The 14,672-nt window shown below is 33.2% G+C and overlaps 1 protein-coding gene across 1 annotated transcript; it reads right to left on the bottom strand.

Moving 5' to 3' along the window:
* Nucleotides 1-1,383: 1,383 nt before the first annotated feature.
* LOC143595484 (E3 ubiquitin-protein ligase UPL6-like) lies at nucleotides 1,384-12,891 on the bottom strand. Its single transcript, XM_077074479.1, has 26 exons — nucleotides 12,693-12,891; nucleotides 12,517-12,614; nucleotides 12,237-12,364; nucleotides 11,625-11,736; nucleotides 11,349-11,529; nucleotides 11,068-11,250; nucleotides 9,857-10,036; nucleotides 9,707-9,776; nucleotides 9,503-9,618; nucleotides 7,885-8,186; nucleotides 7,710-7,806; nucleotides 7,499-7,633; nucleotides 7,340-7,423; nucleotides 6,596-6,682; nucleotides 6,369-6,509; nucleotides 6,152-6,277; nucleotides 5,963-6,061; nucleotides 5,760-5,827; nucleotides 5,019-5,085; nucleotides 4,772-4,942; nucleotides 4,609-4,698; nucleotides 3,855-3,935; nucleotides 3,677-3,750; nucleotides 2,808-2,879; nucleotides 2,643-2,732; nucleotides 1,384-1,621 (listed from the first exon to the last, which is right to left on the bottom strand). The coding sequence occupies exons 1-26, from the start codon at nucleotides 12,852-12,854 to the stop codon at nucleotides 1,555-1,557; spliced, it is 3,081 nt and encodes a 1,026-aa protein (XP_076930594.1). The 5' UTR covers nucleotides 12,855-12,891; the 3' UTR covers nucleotides 1,384-1,554.
* Between the last annotated feature and the right edge of the window lie 1,781 nt (nucleotides 12,892-14,672).

Below are 14,672 nucleotides of genomic sequence, written 5' to 3'. Positions count from 1 at the left end.
CTTTAGATTACTAAATAAAAATATACATATTTGATTGTTTTTTTATTATTTGTTTTGGTCTTATTTGTAATTTTTTGAAGCTTGTGTAATTGATTTGAATTTAATAAAGTAATTTAGATATTGTTATTTAAATCGTATGATAGTGTCTTATGAGTTGTGAACCAACAGATCACGCCCCGGCATATCCTGACCTACGATGTGACATAGGAGTCGCAACAGTAGTAGGAATTATGACAGTATCTTGTGTTATTTTACAGATGGGAAAAAGTCGTCGGTGATACCCTAGTTTTCTAGTAGTGCAAGTTTTTTGTCGACATGATTCATCATGTCTCTAATCAAGTTTTAAACTTTTAACAACCAGATAAGCTTGAGAAAAAGAATGTTTATAAAGCTAGAAAAATAGATACGATGAGTTTAAGACAGTTAAGTTATATAACTTAAGAATTATTGTGTGTGTGTGTGGGGGGGGGGGGGGGATGGGTACTCTTGCGTATTATCTATGCACCGGTCAATCATGTACTGTCACCTCATTTCTATTCTTAATTACCCACAAATCACAAATTTACTAGCAGCATCTATCCACAAGCACCCTAAAACTTTATTAATTCATTTTAATTCTTCAATTATCAACAATGAATCAGTTTTGTGTGGCAAACCATTACTATGGAATAAAGCTATGCATCTTACCCACATGGGATGGGATAGTGTTGCCATATGATTTAGAAACCATACACCCTATTTACATGGGTGCCCCGACCTAAAAAGAAATTATTATATGTATTATGCACAATAAACGAAAAAAATACAGTGTCCACTATATGTCTCAAGAATCACATGTGGGTTTAATGTGAAAGGCCAACAAAGGATCTTAATTTTTTTTTTATTTTTTTTATGATTCGCAAAAGTATCATATTCAAATCTTTCAAACATAGTTTTGGGCAACAAATAAATATAATTCAATATAATTAAGTTCATGTGTGAATAACTTAATTATTCATCTATGAATGTGATTTGAAATATAAGTTTTAAATAAGGTATTTGCTATTGAATTTACTCTCAACTAGTTTTGATAAAGGTATGCACATGTGTAATCATTCATTCATTAATGGTTGAGCAGTAGGGCAGACCAGCGATAAATCATAATTAATCGGATTAAAATTAATATGTAAATTATAAATTTTACATATATATTCCAAAAATTATGGTGGACAAATGGGAATTAATCAGCGACAAATCGATAAGGTCACTAAACGATTAATCGCGCTTAGTTGGGGTTCTTACAACCAGCACAAATACAATAACATACGAACAAAGAAAAATGATAAGAGAATATCAACTAGTCATTGGTTGGACCAGAAATTGCAAAAAACAAATCAATCCATCTACAAAAACAATTCAAACCCTCTTTTTTTCCCTTATAAAAATGTCATATTCTACATTGCATTGCAGCTGCAATACCACAACTACATTATGTACATGCTCTCCTTAAATATGCAACATATTACCTACCTTTGATTTTAGTTTGATTACCGCACGGTCTAAAACAAAATATGTTCAACTTAAATCGAAGCCCGCTTCCGCATTTATAGCATACAACAGCTTCTGCTCCATTTGCTCTTTACTGGAAATATATGTTATGTAAATAACTACTTTATTTTGTGATACATAATAATAACACTATAAATACCTAAACATAGCGATTTAAGAGGTTATAGGCATTTAAAATTCAGTCAGGGCTGGCTACCTGTTTAGCTAATTAATCATGAGGCAACCCCTAAAAACTTGCATAATATCAAATTTACCCATGAAAAAAAACCATTAATATCACATATATCCATTTAAATTACTTCAAAATCCATATTTACTTATTTCATAAACGAACTGAAGGCTTTTATGTTCGTTAATAAATGGTCACACATAAACAAGGAATTCAGTTCGGTGAACAAACACGAACAGAGATCGCTTTTGTTCAACTGTGTTTGTATGTCTTAACTGTGAGCAAAGACAAATGGTTTAGCAAGGTTTAAAACTATAAATTTAGACTAATGGTCTGAAGCTAGATCATTCGATCTAGATATTTATACAGAGTTATTCTCGTACTATAGGTCCGAGGTAACTCATCAAATAGCTTTTGTTCAATTGTGTTCCTGAACGGTCAGTAATTTGTTTGTTTATATTCATTATATGTTCGTCCATTTATGGTCGTTCATGTGTATTAGTATATAAGGTTTTTATATTTTATGTTGTTTTATCTTCTAGTTTATTAACCTAACATTTAATTTTTTTATATTTTTCTTAGTTTCTCATCTCAACTCCAATACTAGAAACCCTAGTACCTAAATTTATATTTCTTTTTGAGTGATAACGCCTGATACTTGAGTTTAAGAAAGTTTTGTAATAACATTAATATCTGTTATGTGAATTTGTGTTCGTTTGTTTGTTTTATGTTCGTTTTGTAAACTAACAAACACGAACAAGACATTCCATTCGGTTTGTGTTAGTGAACCGTTCGTTTGCCTGATAAATGCTTAACGAATGAACATGAACAAGATCCAGTTCGGTTCGGTAACTCTCATATCCTGATATGAAGTATGACCATTATACCTAATCTTTCTTCTTACGAATTAGAGAACATAACAAACCTTCGATATGGAGGAAGCTTTAACAGATTCATGCAAGTTGCTGATGTCGGTAATCGTTCAAGAGCTTCTTCAGAAGCACTACCAGCAGCTCTGTAAAACCAATAAATAATACACCAAATAGTATCATATTATTATAAGTTTCACCATAATATATAGACATTGTACCGTTGTATACAAAATAAGGGTTCCAAATACTTGAATCCTAGCAGAGGACCTCTTGAACATCCCGTCACAAACCTAACAAAATATTTTAGCAATTATAAAGTTAAAAAGATTGTTATAAAGTTAAAAAAGATTGGGCCGAATCATATATATGCAAAATCTGAAGCACTGAATATTTATTAGAGGACTAGCTTGGAATTAACATAAAATCAAATATAGACATTACGAAACTGATTAAACTAGAACAAGAAATGAATAAAAAAGTAATAATAATTAGGAGTGTAAACAAACTGAAAGTTCAGTAAATTGTACATGAACAGTATGACAGGAATTCGTTTATGTTTATTTAATAAACAAACGAACATGAGCGCATGTCTCGTTCGTTCATTTATGTTCGTGAATGTTCATTAGTTTACATTTGTTTATCTTGAGAAATCAAATGAGCGCCTGCCTATTGTGCTTGAGACTTCTCTTGAATATTTATGCCCTGCCCTTCCCCCCGATTTTTGCCCTCGTTCTTTTACGTTCTTTAAAAAATTCGGTTACAACTTTCTAACCTCGTTACAATATAGTCGGGTTTTAATAACTTGTAGGCCCAACACATTGTTGTCACATTTACTTTTAATTGGTCTTAGCTCAGTTATGTCCGTTTATAATATGTTCAGTTATGTTCGTGAACCGTTCATTTTCATTGTAAACAAACGAACCTAACGCACACGAACACATTTGTTTTATTAACAAAAAAACATGGGCAAGAAAACTCCACTTGTTTAATTGTTCCGTGTTTTTATCATTTATTCGGTTCGTTTAAATGTTGCGTCCGTTCGGTTTGTTTACAAGCCTACTAATAGTGTCAAAGAAGTCAATCTTACTTCAAAAACTTGTGCTGATTTTCCAAGGAAAAGTTCTTGAGAATCTCCCAAAACATCTCAATGACATAATGTTCCTGTGAAGATTAAATTTAATAGCATGTATGACTTCTGATAGAAAGTGCTGATAGACTAAATTTAAACTTAAATAAGAATAAAATAAAATAAAATCCAAACTTACACGATGATATCCGCCAGCATAATTGGTGTTTGAACGAAGGTCATCCACATCGAATCCATCAACCGACCCTGATATCAGAAGCTGCAGAAAGTAGTTGAAACAGAAAACAAACAAGTTAAGTATGCATTAAATGTAATTATAAAAATATAATAAAATTACAGAAATAATCTAAATCTAAAAAAAATATAAATAAAATTGAAAAAAATCATTTAGAAGACCAACGCTTTTGAACCATACGACCCTTAGTAGCTTAAAAAACTTATGTTTGCAATTATAAATAATAGAATTGGAAACCAACTAAATGTTCAGTGAAATGTTCATGAACCGTTGACGGAATTTCATTTATAATAAACGAACAAACATGAGCAGCATATTTTGTTCATTTAACTAACTGAACAAACATGAGCACGTCTCATTCTATCATTTATGTTCCTTAGTTTACATTTGTTACATTAGTTAATATATACATTTACCTTTTAGACCTATTACAATTCACTCTAGTTACAATAACTCTTTAGGCCCAAAGATTGGTTGTCCACACTTAATTTTAAATTTTAATCGCTTTTAGCTCAGTTTTATTTGTTCACTTATGTAAAGCTAAGTGTGTCCGTTTACGTTTGTGAACCATTCATTTACGAACAAGTTCATTTTCTTAATGAATGAACACGAACAAGAAAACCTGTTCATATTCAATTGTATGTTCGGTTATAGCAAATAATAATCCAGATCTCTACATATCAAAAGATCACAAGACCTGAAGTTCATGCTCGTTAAACATGTCAATCCAATCTTTCTGAATAAGCTGTTGAAATCCTCTCAAGAAATGAGAACTTTGTAGACGTATCTGAAAACACGATGCATGTGAGTGACGCTTAACATAAACAAAAGATATAATAAAAACATAATAAATAAAACACCTGAGTATTGAGACGGTGATTGGCAACAAGATGAATGAATGTGATAACATTATCATTGCCAACGCGTACATTCTTTCCATTTGGGATTAGTTCTTCTGCTGTTTGTTCCCCGAATTCATTATTAAAAATTACAAAGTATAATTCTAACTCTGCCAAGTCACCTTCATAGCGCTGCAATAAAAGTTTGTTCAAAAGAGGTTACGATTCTGTTACAACTTAAAAACCATTATTTTTTCAAAAAACAAACCTTTAGAAAAATAAGGTGGCGATATAATTCAGGATCCAAAGACGGCAAATCATTCAAATAGTTGTGCCTGAAAGGGGATTATAGTTAGAATATTTCTCATTATGAATTATGAAAATGCAAATAAAAGCATGATGTAGAAATTTAAAATAAAATACTACTTTAACCAAGTAAATATGGGTGTTGTATCGCCTTAACATTGTTTGTTCTTTTGAGTTAAAAAACATGAAAACAAGTCTCGTTAGTTCATTTATGTTCATGGACGACTGTTCATTTATGTCCGTTTGTTTACATTTGTTTTCGTTTCATATTGTAACTTTTTAGGCCTACTACAATTTAGTCTAATTGTATTAAAATTAAAAATTTCACCAATAACAACTTGGTCTAGTTTTATAAAAATAAAATATCACCAAATACAATTTAGTCTAGCTTTATGATTTTTAAGCCCAACAAATGATGCTCACGCTTACTTTAAACTGGTGTTCGCTCGGTTATGTTTGTTCAGTTATGATTGTTCGTTTGTTTTCGTGTACATTCGTGAACCATTCGTTTATACCATTAACAAATGAACGGGTAAACATTCAATTTCTTAACAAATGAACACGAACAAGATACTCCCTTATTGTTTGTGTTCGATCATTTGTTCATGTTTGTTCAGTTCGTTACAAGCTCATTTGCTCTGTTATCTCAGATGAAACAATTAGGAGAGCAATATACACTTATTTGAACTCTAAAAATACTTACTTTTGCTTCAGCTTGCTCAAAAAAAATGTAGCAAATGGTATATCAACCAAAATCCCTTCAAACATTGCCTGCAACGTCAAGAATATGAGAAATAATCCATCATAAAAATTCAGATATTATGGCGACTAAAATAACACATAAACAATGGCATGTGGTTCTTGATGATCTAAAGAGAATATAATATCAAGTAGTTATGCAAATACCTTTCCAAGAATAACTCCAAGAAAGTGGAAAAATTGCAGATGTTGTTCGTGTATCATTCCCGATCCAGGATTAGGATATAGTAGGTGATCGATTGTCTCCTAGATATATCAAAAGCAAACCTTAAATTTACAAACGATCAAAAGCAAGTGTATGTGCAAGAAACAAGATTATGTTGTATAAGTATTGACCTTAAATAGTCCATACTGCATATCAAAAGCTGCTCGAGTGATATTCTCCATAAAGTCTTTGAAAATCCCACCACCATCAATACCCGCCTCCTCTACTCCAAATTCATTCACAAAAGTAACCCGAATCTACATGCCCATATCACCATCAAAACATGAAACATCAAATTTAAAAAATTAAAATTAAAATTAAAATAAAATTGATGCATAAAATATGTACCACTCCACGAAGATCTTCTACAGATAATGTGCTCAACTGACTAAAAGCATCTTCTAGAATACGGTCTCGTCTTATCTTAAACGTGGTTCGGTTAAAAAGTGAGTGGGACCCGGGTCTTTCCTTGATCGCAGCCAGCTGTGACTGTAGAATTAAAATATAACTATAAATTATGAACCTTGGATAAAACAAGATAGAAACTTGTAACAAGAGTTTAACTTTTAACTCACAGTGAATAATTTAACTCTACTAGTAAATGGCACCAAGAAAGGAGCTTGTTTCAGTATGTCATACGCCCTTGTGTTTTCAATCATAGCCTGCTAGTCACGATGATATAAATAATAAAAATGATGCTAATAATAATAACAATAATAATAATAACAAGAAGAAATTGCACAAATGATCCCTATGATTTGACCATATTGCAAGTTTGGTCCCCATATTCCAAAATTTGCAAACTTAGTCTAAACATTTGTGAGAGGGTTGCACATATAGTCCCCACCATTAATCCCAGATAGTAAACGGAAAAGTGATGTCATGTGTCATTCATGTAAGAGGATAATTCTCTGTTCAAATTTTGGAACCCTAACAAAATACTCTTTCAAACTCCATAACTCAAAATGTTGACTTCATCACCTTCGATTATGCATCGAACCTTTTTATTATAAATTGATCAAAGGTGATGAAGTCGACGTTAGGAGTTTGAAAGTGTTTTTATTATTGTTCAAAATTCGGAAAAAAAAAAGAGACTATTACCCACATGAATGGCACATGACCTCATCTTTTTGTTATAAACTAACTGGGATTAACAGAGGGGACTCAACGTGCAACCCTCTCACATATGTTTAAACTAAGTTTGCAACTTTTTAACCCCGAGAACCAAACTTGCAATATGGTCAAAGTGTCAAACCACAGGGACCATTGCACAACATTCTCTAATAATAAGTTAATGTTGAAGAAAGAATAAGTATTGCCTGAGAAATGAAATGATCGTTGACTCCATCCGCATGGAAGTTACTTGGATGTACAAACTGCCTTCTATTATTCCAATCTTGCAACTGTATTGTAGATTTACACGTCATCTCAAATCAAAACATGAAAAAACTACAATTATTGATGCAACTTCTTCATACCTGTGAAAGAAGTTCAGAAGCTGCAACAATAACCCTATATTGAAGAAACTCAACACGGTGCTTCTTTAACGAAAGAGTGTTTGTATTAAACTTCATTGCTGTCACAGGGTTTAACCAAAGAATCTGCCACAAATCCTGTACAAAGAAGCAACAATAAATATAGTGACAAAGACTGATATCATCAATTTAAAAAGTAACAAAGAAAGAATACCTGTTTTAGCATAACAATCAATAATCTGATGTCATTTAGTGACAAAGGCTTTTCCTGCTCATAGAACTCTTCATTGTCAACAATCATAAGCATGTGCCTAATTACAAACATATGATTTTGAGGTTATATTAAATTGTCATAAGTTTAAAGATATAATAAAAAATAAGATGCATACTTGTACACAGGGCAGAAAACCGCTAAAGGGAGGAGCCAGCCGAAAGCATCAGCAGGCAGGTATGGTGACACAGCCAACAAGCAAGACCAATTTTGATTTTTATGGCATCGTTTCATGAAATTCCAGAGTACAGATACTAGCTCGGTTCTATAAGCTAAAACTGTCATGATACGCTCCAGGGGCAAAATGATAAAAGTCACATGGAGGAAAGAACAAGCTGCAGCAATGGCTGCTGCTTCCTTATCACTTATTTTATCGATTGAATCAGCAACAAGTGAAGGGTTTCCAAAAAGTACATTTGTCTGTTTGGCAAGTAGAGAAAAGAGGTTTAAGAATAAGTCACTTATTTCTGAAAACAAAATAATATGCAAAAACAGGATGACAAAAATCTCTACAGAAGAAGATTACAAAAGCCATAAAGCCATATTACTAATATAATATCATTTCTTTTAATATCACCTGGGACATTCTAAGCATTTGACTACACACTAGGTGGCTTCACTTGCGTATTTATTTAACAATCTTCTTTACAATTCAAGGGCATCATAATAAAATTTCATTTATTTAACAATCTTCTTTACAATTCAAGGGCATTATAATAAAATTTCATTTATATATAGTAACGTGCAAGTATCATCATCATCATCATCATCATCATCATCGTTTCATATGGTAGGGTCCGAGGAGGGTAAGATGTAGACAGCCTTACCTCTACCGCATAGGGATAGAGAGGCTGCTTCCGATGAGACCCCCGGCTCGATAGTAGTTTTGCATCAAGCCTTGGACATAAGGCACATAGCACTCAATCATCGGGACACCGGCTGATCGGTGCATGTACCCTTGTCTTTCGGCTATCAACGCCACCACATGATGCCTGATTAACCTTCCGCCACTTTTAACGTTATTTTCACGAGATTAGTAAAATAACGTCAAAATTAGCGCAATTTCACTTTTGCCCACCCGAGGGTTCACACGTATATACATTATATGCGCGCACCGCAAGCAGGGCGTATAAAGTGCAAGTATGTATATGATAATTATTTACAACGTTACCAAACAAAATTATAGTTTTCGTGATTTATTTAATTCTTTTTATTCATTTGTGTTTATTTAATATCTCCTCTACAAATTTATAGTTTTCATAAATTAATAAAAAAAAAATATTTATTTGTGTTTATTTAACATGTCCTCTACACAATCATTCGTCATGTTAACAATTTTTTTTCATGTATATACGTTTACATGCAAATATGTATAGGTACAATTGTTTACAATACGATAACAAATAAATTATAGTTTTCATAAATTTTTGAATTCTTATATAAAAGTAAACGTAAATATGTATAGGTACAATTGTTTACAATACGATAACAAATAAATTATAGTTTTCATAAATTTTTGAATTCTTATATAAAAAACAAGCTTTGCAATTCTTTAGCACTTAAGCATTTTATGATTCATTTCCTTCATACATGTACATTTGTATATATGTAGGGCACCTTTTGTGTATTTAAAAATAATACTGCTATAAATAAACTTCTTTACTTTGTAATATGCAGGTTTGCATATGAACAAGTTGAAATAGACACCTCTAGTACAGAACGTCAATATAGCATACCAGTTGTAAGAGAAAGCGCGGATCTATAGCATTTGAAATCTGTTTTTCCAACTCTTTACTAAGAGGTACTACTTCTGGCGCATCTTCAATTACCATATCATCACTCGTTACTGACTCTGCAGTATATTAACATTTTTTAAATAAGCCTAATTCAATAATCAAGTGAATCTTGAGTGCTGAATAACATACTTTCTTATCTACTACCTGAATTTGATGTTTGGATAGGAGGAAGTAACTCCAGCAATAACGTTGCAACGTTAGCAAAATCTATAGCCTGAACAAGATAATGTAATTAAATAACCAACACAAATTCTTTTGCAAGAAAACAAATAAAAAGAAAATGCATTTGTGTACCATATCATATGGGCATGCAGGCCGAGCCAAAGCAACTCCAACTGCTTCCAGTAAATTACCAAGAAGACAGGCATAACCAGGGGAATCAACTGACATGTCAGCAGGCAATACTTTTTCATAACTTTTATGTGTTGCCATATCATGAAGATAATGCTGGCATAATCCTCGCGTAACATAAATCTGTACATAAAACAATTATTAATTGTTTAAAAGTAATATTGAATAATCAGAACCCGGTACAGTTAAAACTTATAACAAGAAATCGCAGCAGATTTGAACAAAAGTAATTAACAATCATGTATTGCATTGCATACATAATAATTAAACCAATGAACCCTTTAGATAAGACCCAAACTTGAAAAGACAAAAAACCCTAAAACCATTAAATAGAAAACTACATAAAAATCCAACATCATCATCATCATCGTACTCAGTATATCCCACCAATAGCAAAGCTATGGTAGGGTCTGAGGAGGGTAAGATGTAGACAGCCTTACCTCTACCCCATAGGGATAGAGAGGCTGCTTCCGGTGAGACCCCCGGCTCGATAGTAGTTTTGCATCAAGCCTTGGACATAAGGCACATAGCACTCAATCATCGGGACACCGGCTGATCGGTGCATGTACCCTTGTCTTTCGGCTATCAACGCCACCACATGATGCCTGATTAACCTTCCGCCACTTTTAACGTTATTTTCACGAGATTAGTAAAATAATGTCAAAATTAGTGCAATTTCACTTTTGCCCACCCGAGGGTTCACACATATATACATTATATGCGCGCACCGCAAAACTCCAGAAATAAACAAACTGAAAATACACTTACAATAAAAGACTGACTCTAGAATAATCTTATAGCCCAAATCGGACTACACTCAAATTCTTACCTGATTCACAATTTTACATGTGAACCTAAACAATCAAAGCAACAATATGGTTGTAGAAAATAGTGTTTGGGTGTGCTTGTACTACTTTAAGTCATTATATTTGAGCATACATGGGAGTAAATGTTACTTAGGTTAGGTGAGATAATGAGAAAATAGGTAACTTTTAGCATACGCTTAATTATTTGTTGCAGTTGTTATGAAAATGATCATCCAAAACTAATTACTACCTAGACAAACAGAAATAAGAAGCAGAAGCAATCCAAACATTTAAATTTGATTATTGTGACTTGAGATCAAATAACTAAATCTAAAACACTTCAATTACCTCCTTCAAGTAGGGAAAAAGCTGCCATAGAAAAGGAATTGTAAGAATTTGTGAAGTAAAGCTCCATTTTAGGTCAACATCTGAACAAACACAATGTCCTTGACCAGTATGAGCAATAACTAGGGCAAGAATTGTCTCCATTAAAGACACTTCCCCGACACGCCCTTCAGATTTATAACTTTCCTACAAAACAGCACAACAAATTTTAACGAGTAATATCGGATTAGATTTTAGCTCTTAACAAATCAAATTGGGTTGAAAGTGGAAGTTGAAAAGTATACCTTTCCAGTAATAACAAGCTCCCGGAAAATGCAATATATGTTTTTCTGCAAAAGATAGCTGACTATCTTACAAGACCATGGAAGTTTGGGATCAATCAACATTGCTGCTGCTTTCAGCAGGATATTAATCGGTGAACCAGAGTCCAAAGAGGTGGGTAGCAATTCGTCCTTGAACTGATATCTGTTCAAAATAACATATTACTCATTTACTCAAACAGAAAACAAGAAACCATACATGTATAAATATGTTCATATGATATATCACATAAGACAAACCTATTATGATGTACAGTCTGTATACAGGCATAAGCAAGCATCTTAACCCTAAAATCCACCAGAGCATGTTTAGACAAATAATCAGAGCCACCAAAAAGCTTCAAAACACCCCCTGCCATATGATAAACAAGTGTGAATACCACAGTTATTAAAAGCCCTCGCTTCTTGCGCCTAGGCCAATTTTTAAGGCGAGGCTCAATAAATCCGCTTATGGTTCCTAGGTGAGCGCTTCAGCATTGTCTATGCCAAGAACATGAGAAGATACAAGCCAAGCAAAAAGAAACGCAAGGAGTGCTACTAAAACATAGAACTAGGAGAGGTCAAAAGCATTATATTAATACATTTTTTTGTTATTCCAGTTCTGGAATTACATTTGAATCTTGACTATTATAGAACTTTTGGTAATAATTAAATGATATTAAATGTTATATAATAGCTTTTGTTTATTTTATTTGAAGAATAGTAATATTTTTCATATGCATAATATATTTTAATTTTTTTATTAAAGTGCTTTTTCTTCTTCAGGCCCTCGCATTTGATAACTATGGTGAATACCATAAAGATAATTTCTTGTGGTAAAAGTGGATTTATAATATGGATAAGAAAAACTACCACTGTCTTTCGCAAACTGTGAGAGCAAACGGCATGTCTCCACAAGGGTAGAAAAGTCAGAAACGTTATGCGGACTAAGGAAATAATGCAACTCCCGAAGAAAATCTGAATCGGGTCCAAAGCATTGGCTGAATGATGAAAACAAGTAAAGAAGCAAAGAGTTAGATGCCACAATCTTTAAGTGGTGTTTTTTGTACAAACAATTAATAATGTGGCAAATATGATTACAAACTTAATAATACTGTTTCAATAACTTTTGGATAATAGACAGCTTATGCACCTGTCTACTCTTTGACAGTGTTTGCCATAAGTGGTATAAAAGCGTTGTCGTGCGTTTCCACGCTCTGCTTTCACCACTTTTCTTCCTCTAAAGCATTTCTGGAGAAAATGATTCAATGACTACTAGTGTTGTAATAATATATATAATATATGAGCATGTTTGAGATTGAAACGAACCTGAATGACGAGAGCGGCTGAGTTCTGTTGGCGCATCCATGATCGTTTGTTCCTCTCTAACTTGGCCTGCTCCAAAAGCTTCTTCCTGTCTCGTTCCTTGGAACTACGCCCGCCTAAATCCACTCGCTTCCGATTCGAAGAAGGATCGCCACTGAAAAACATTCTTATTATATTATTATTATTATTCAAAACCCTAGGCTCAATTCTACAGAAACTCTGATAGGAATGATTAACCCTAGCTATTATTATTATTATTATTATTATTATTATTATTTAAACCATCGAAAATTTAAAACAACAACAAAGAATTTGGTTTCAATTTAAAGGAAGAATGAAGAAGAATCAAAGGAGATTGAAAAGCTAAAAGAAAAGAAAAGGGTTTATATGTAATATACGAGGGGGGAGGAAATAAAACTAATTTTCTTTTCTTTTCTTTTCTTTTCGTAAGGAGTAAGAAACCAAATAAAGTTTCCGGAATCGTCATTTTTGACATTCATATATACTGCACTGAATAGCAAACAAAAATATATGCACTTTGCAGCTACGAATTAATACGAATTCGTAGATCTCTGAATCGACGAACAGAAAAAACTCACGTACTGACGTGAATTCAATCAGAATCGACGTATCAGCACTAAATCATACAAAGAAAACCACGCGTTGTGGTGGCGAACCGACACGAGTTCAGTCAGTATCGGGTTAAGACACCAAATAAAGCAAGAAGTTAATTTGCCCATACCCAAAATACAACAAATTAACATGTTTAAATATAAAAATGCGACGAAAAACAAAAATATACATGTGTTGCGACCACAAACTGACGCAAATTCAACCATAATCTTTGGAAAAAAAACTCACAACGAAAAAATTGCATGTTTCAGCCGCGAGCTCGCTGAATTAAGCCGGAATCACTTGACGGTATCAACAGGAAAAAAACACGCATTTTGCGGCGATGAGCCGACGCGAATTAAAAACAAAAAACAAATATAAAGCAAAAGAACGACCAACTACGAGAGGCCATGTGGACCAATGCGTGGCTGCGTCACCAAACCTCTCATCTACTATATAATATTACTAGTAGGAACCCGCGCGATGCAGAGGGATTCGAAAGCGACTTGATATACAACATATACGGGAAACATAAATATGCGACGTTAATATATAAAAGTGTGGAAAAGAGGTTTAAAACTAAAACGAAACCACTTCATAACATGTTAATCCTAATCCTTCTTAAACAAAGAGTCAAACATCTCAAGTTTTGGAGTCTGAGTACGAACAAAAGCTCTATAGCGATCAATGGCCAATGACGTGAGCAAACTGTCACACCCCAACCTACAGCGGAAATGCCGGGGCGTAACTGATCGCTCAAAGCTTTTCAAAGGTTACTATCATGTAATATTAAATGTGACAATATCTATTAAATCTAATTAAATAACCATACATCAAAGTAACCAAAGTGCATGAATTAAAATTTTAACAAAGTAAAACAAAATTTCATATTCTAATTTTTGTGTCTTCTTCTCTAACATACAACCTAAGTTTTCTTCAAATACAAGCTTAAAGATCTCATCACACGATAACCTGCATATGCGTTAAAAATAAAATAGGTTTTGTCAACAAAATGTTGAGTGAGTAAATCACCAGATTTGAGACACTATATAATAATAAGTAAAAGTGCAAACTGTTCCCGTGATATATACAGATAAGCCATAGCACATAACAATCAAACAACTATAAAGAAAGCAAACCATAAAGAAAGTGCTCAACCAATCCATATAAATGGACATTGGTTACCAAGAAGGGACTAAACCGTTGCCATAATAATGGACATCAGTTGCCGAAGTAAGCAATAGCATTCAAATAAAGCAAGTAAGCTAATAGCAAGTTAGCCAAACTGATAAACACACAAGGATAAACAGTTGCGGTTGAGTACTATATAATATAAAAATATCTACGAACGCATATGTCCCCAAAACGGTT

This window comes from Bidens hawaiensis, unplaced genomic scaffold, assembly GCF_021521415.1.
Source record: "Bidens hawaiensis isolate Kalapana, Puna unplaced genomic scaffold, B.hawaiensis_p1.1 tig00045248_1, whole genome shotgun sequence".
NCBI classification, from domain to species: Eukaryota; Viridiplantae; Streptophyta; class Magnoliopsida; order Asterales; family Asteraceae; genus Bidens; species Bidens hawaiensis.
This window is presented reverse-complemented; position numbering and strand designations above follow the sequence as displayed.

Bases quoted from the DNA above. Each gene is read 5' to 3' on its own strand.
- LOC143595484 (XM_077074479.1), bottom strand. From the start codon at position 12,854: ATGTTTTTCAGTGGCGATCCTTCTTCGAATCGGAAGCGAGTGGATTTA. The intron at 7,807-7,884 runs GTATGCATCTTA...GTTTGTAATTAG, and splicing joins GTTTTCTGCCCTGTGTACAA to GCACATGCTTATGATTGTTG. The intron at 6,278-6,368 runs GTACATATTTTA...ATGGGCATGTAG, and splicing joins TAGAAGATCTTCGTGGAGTG to ATTCGGGTTACTTTTGTGAA.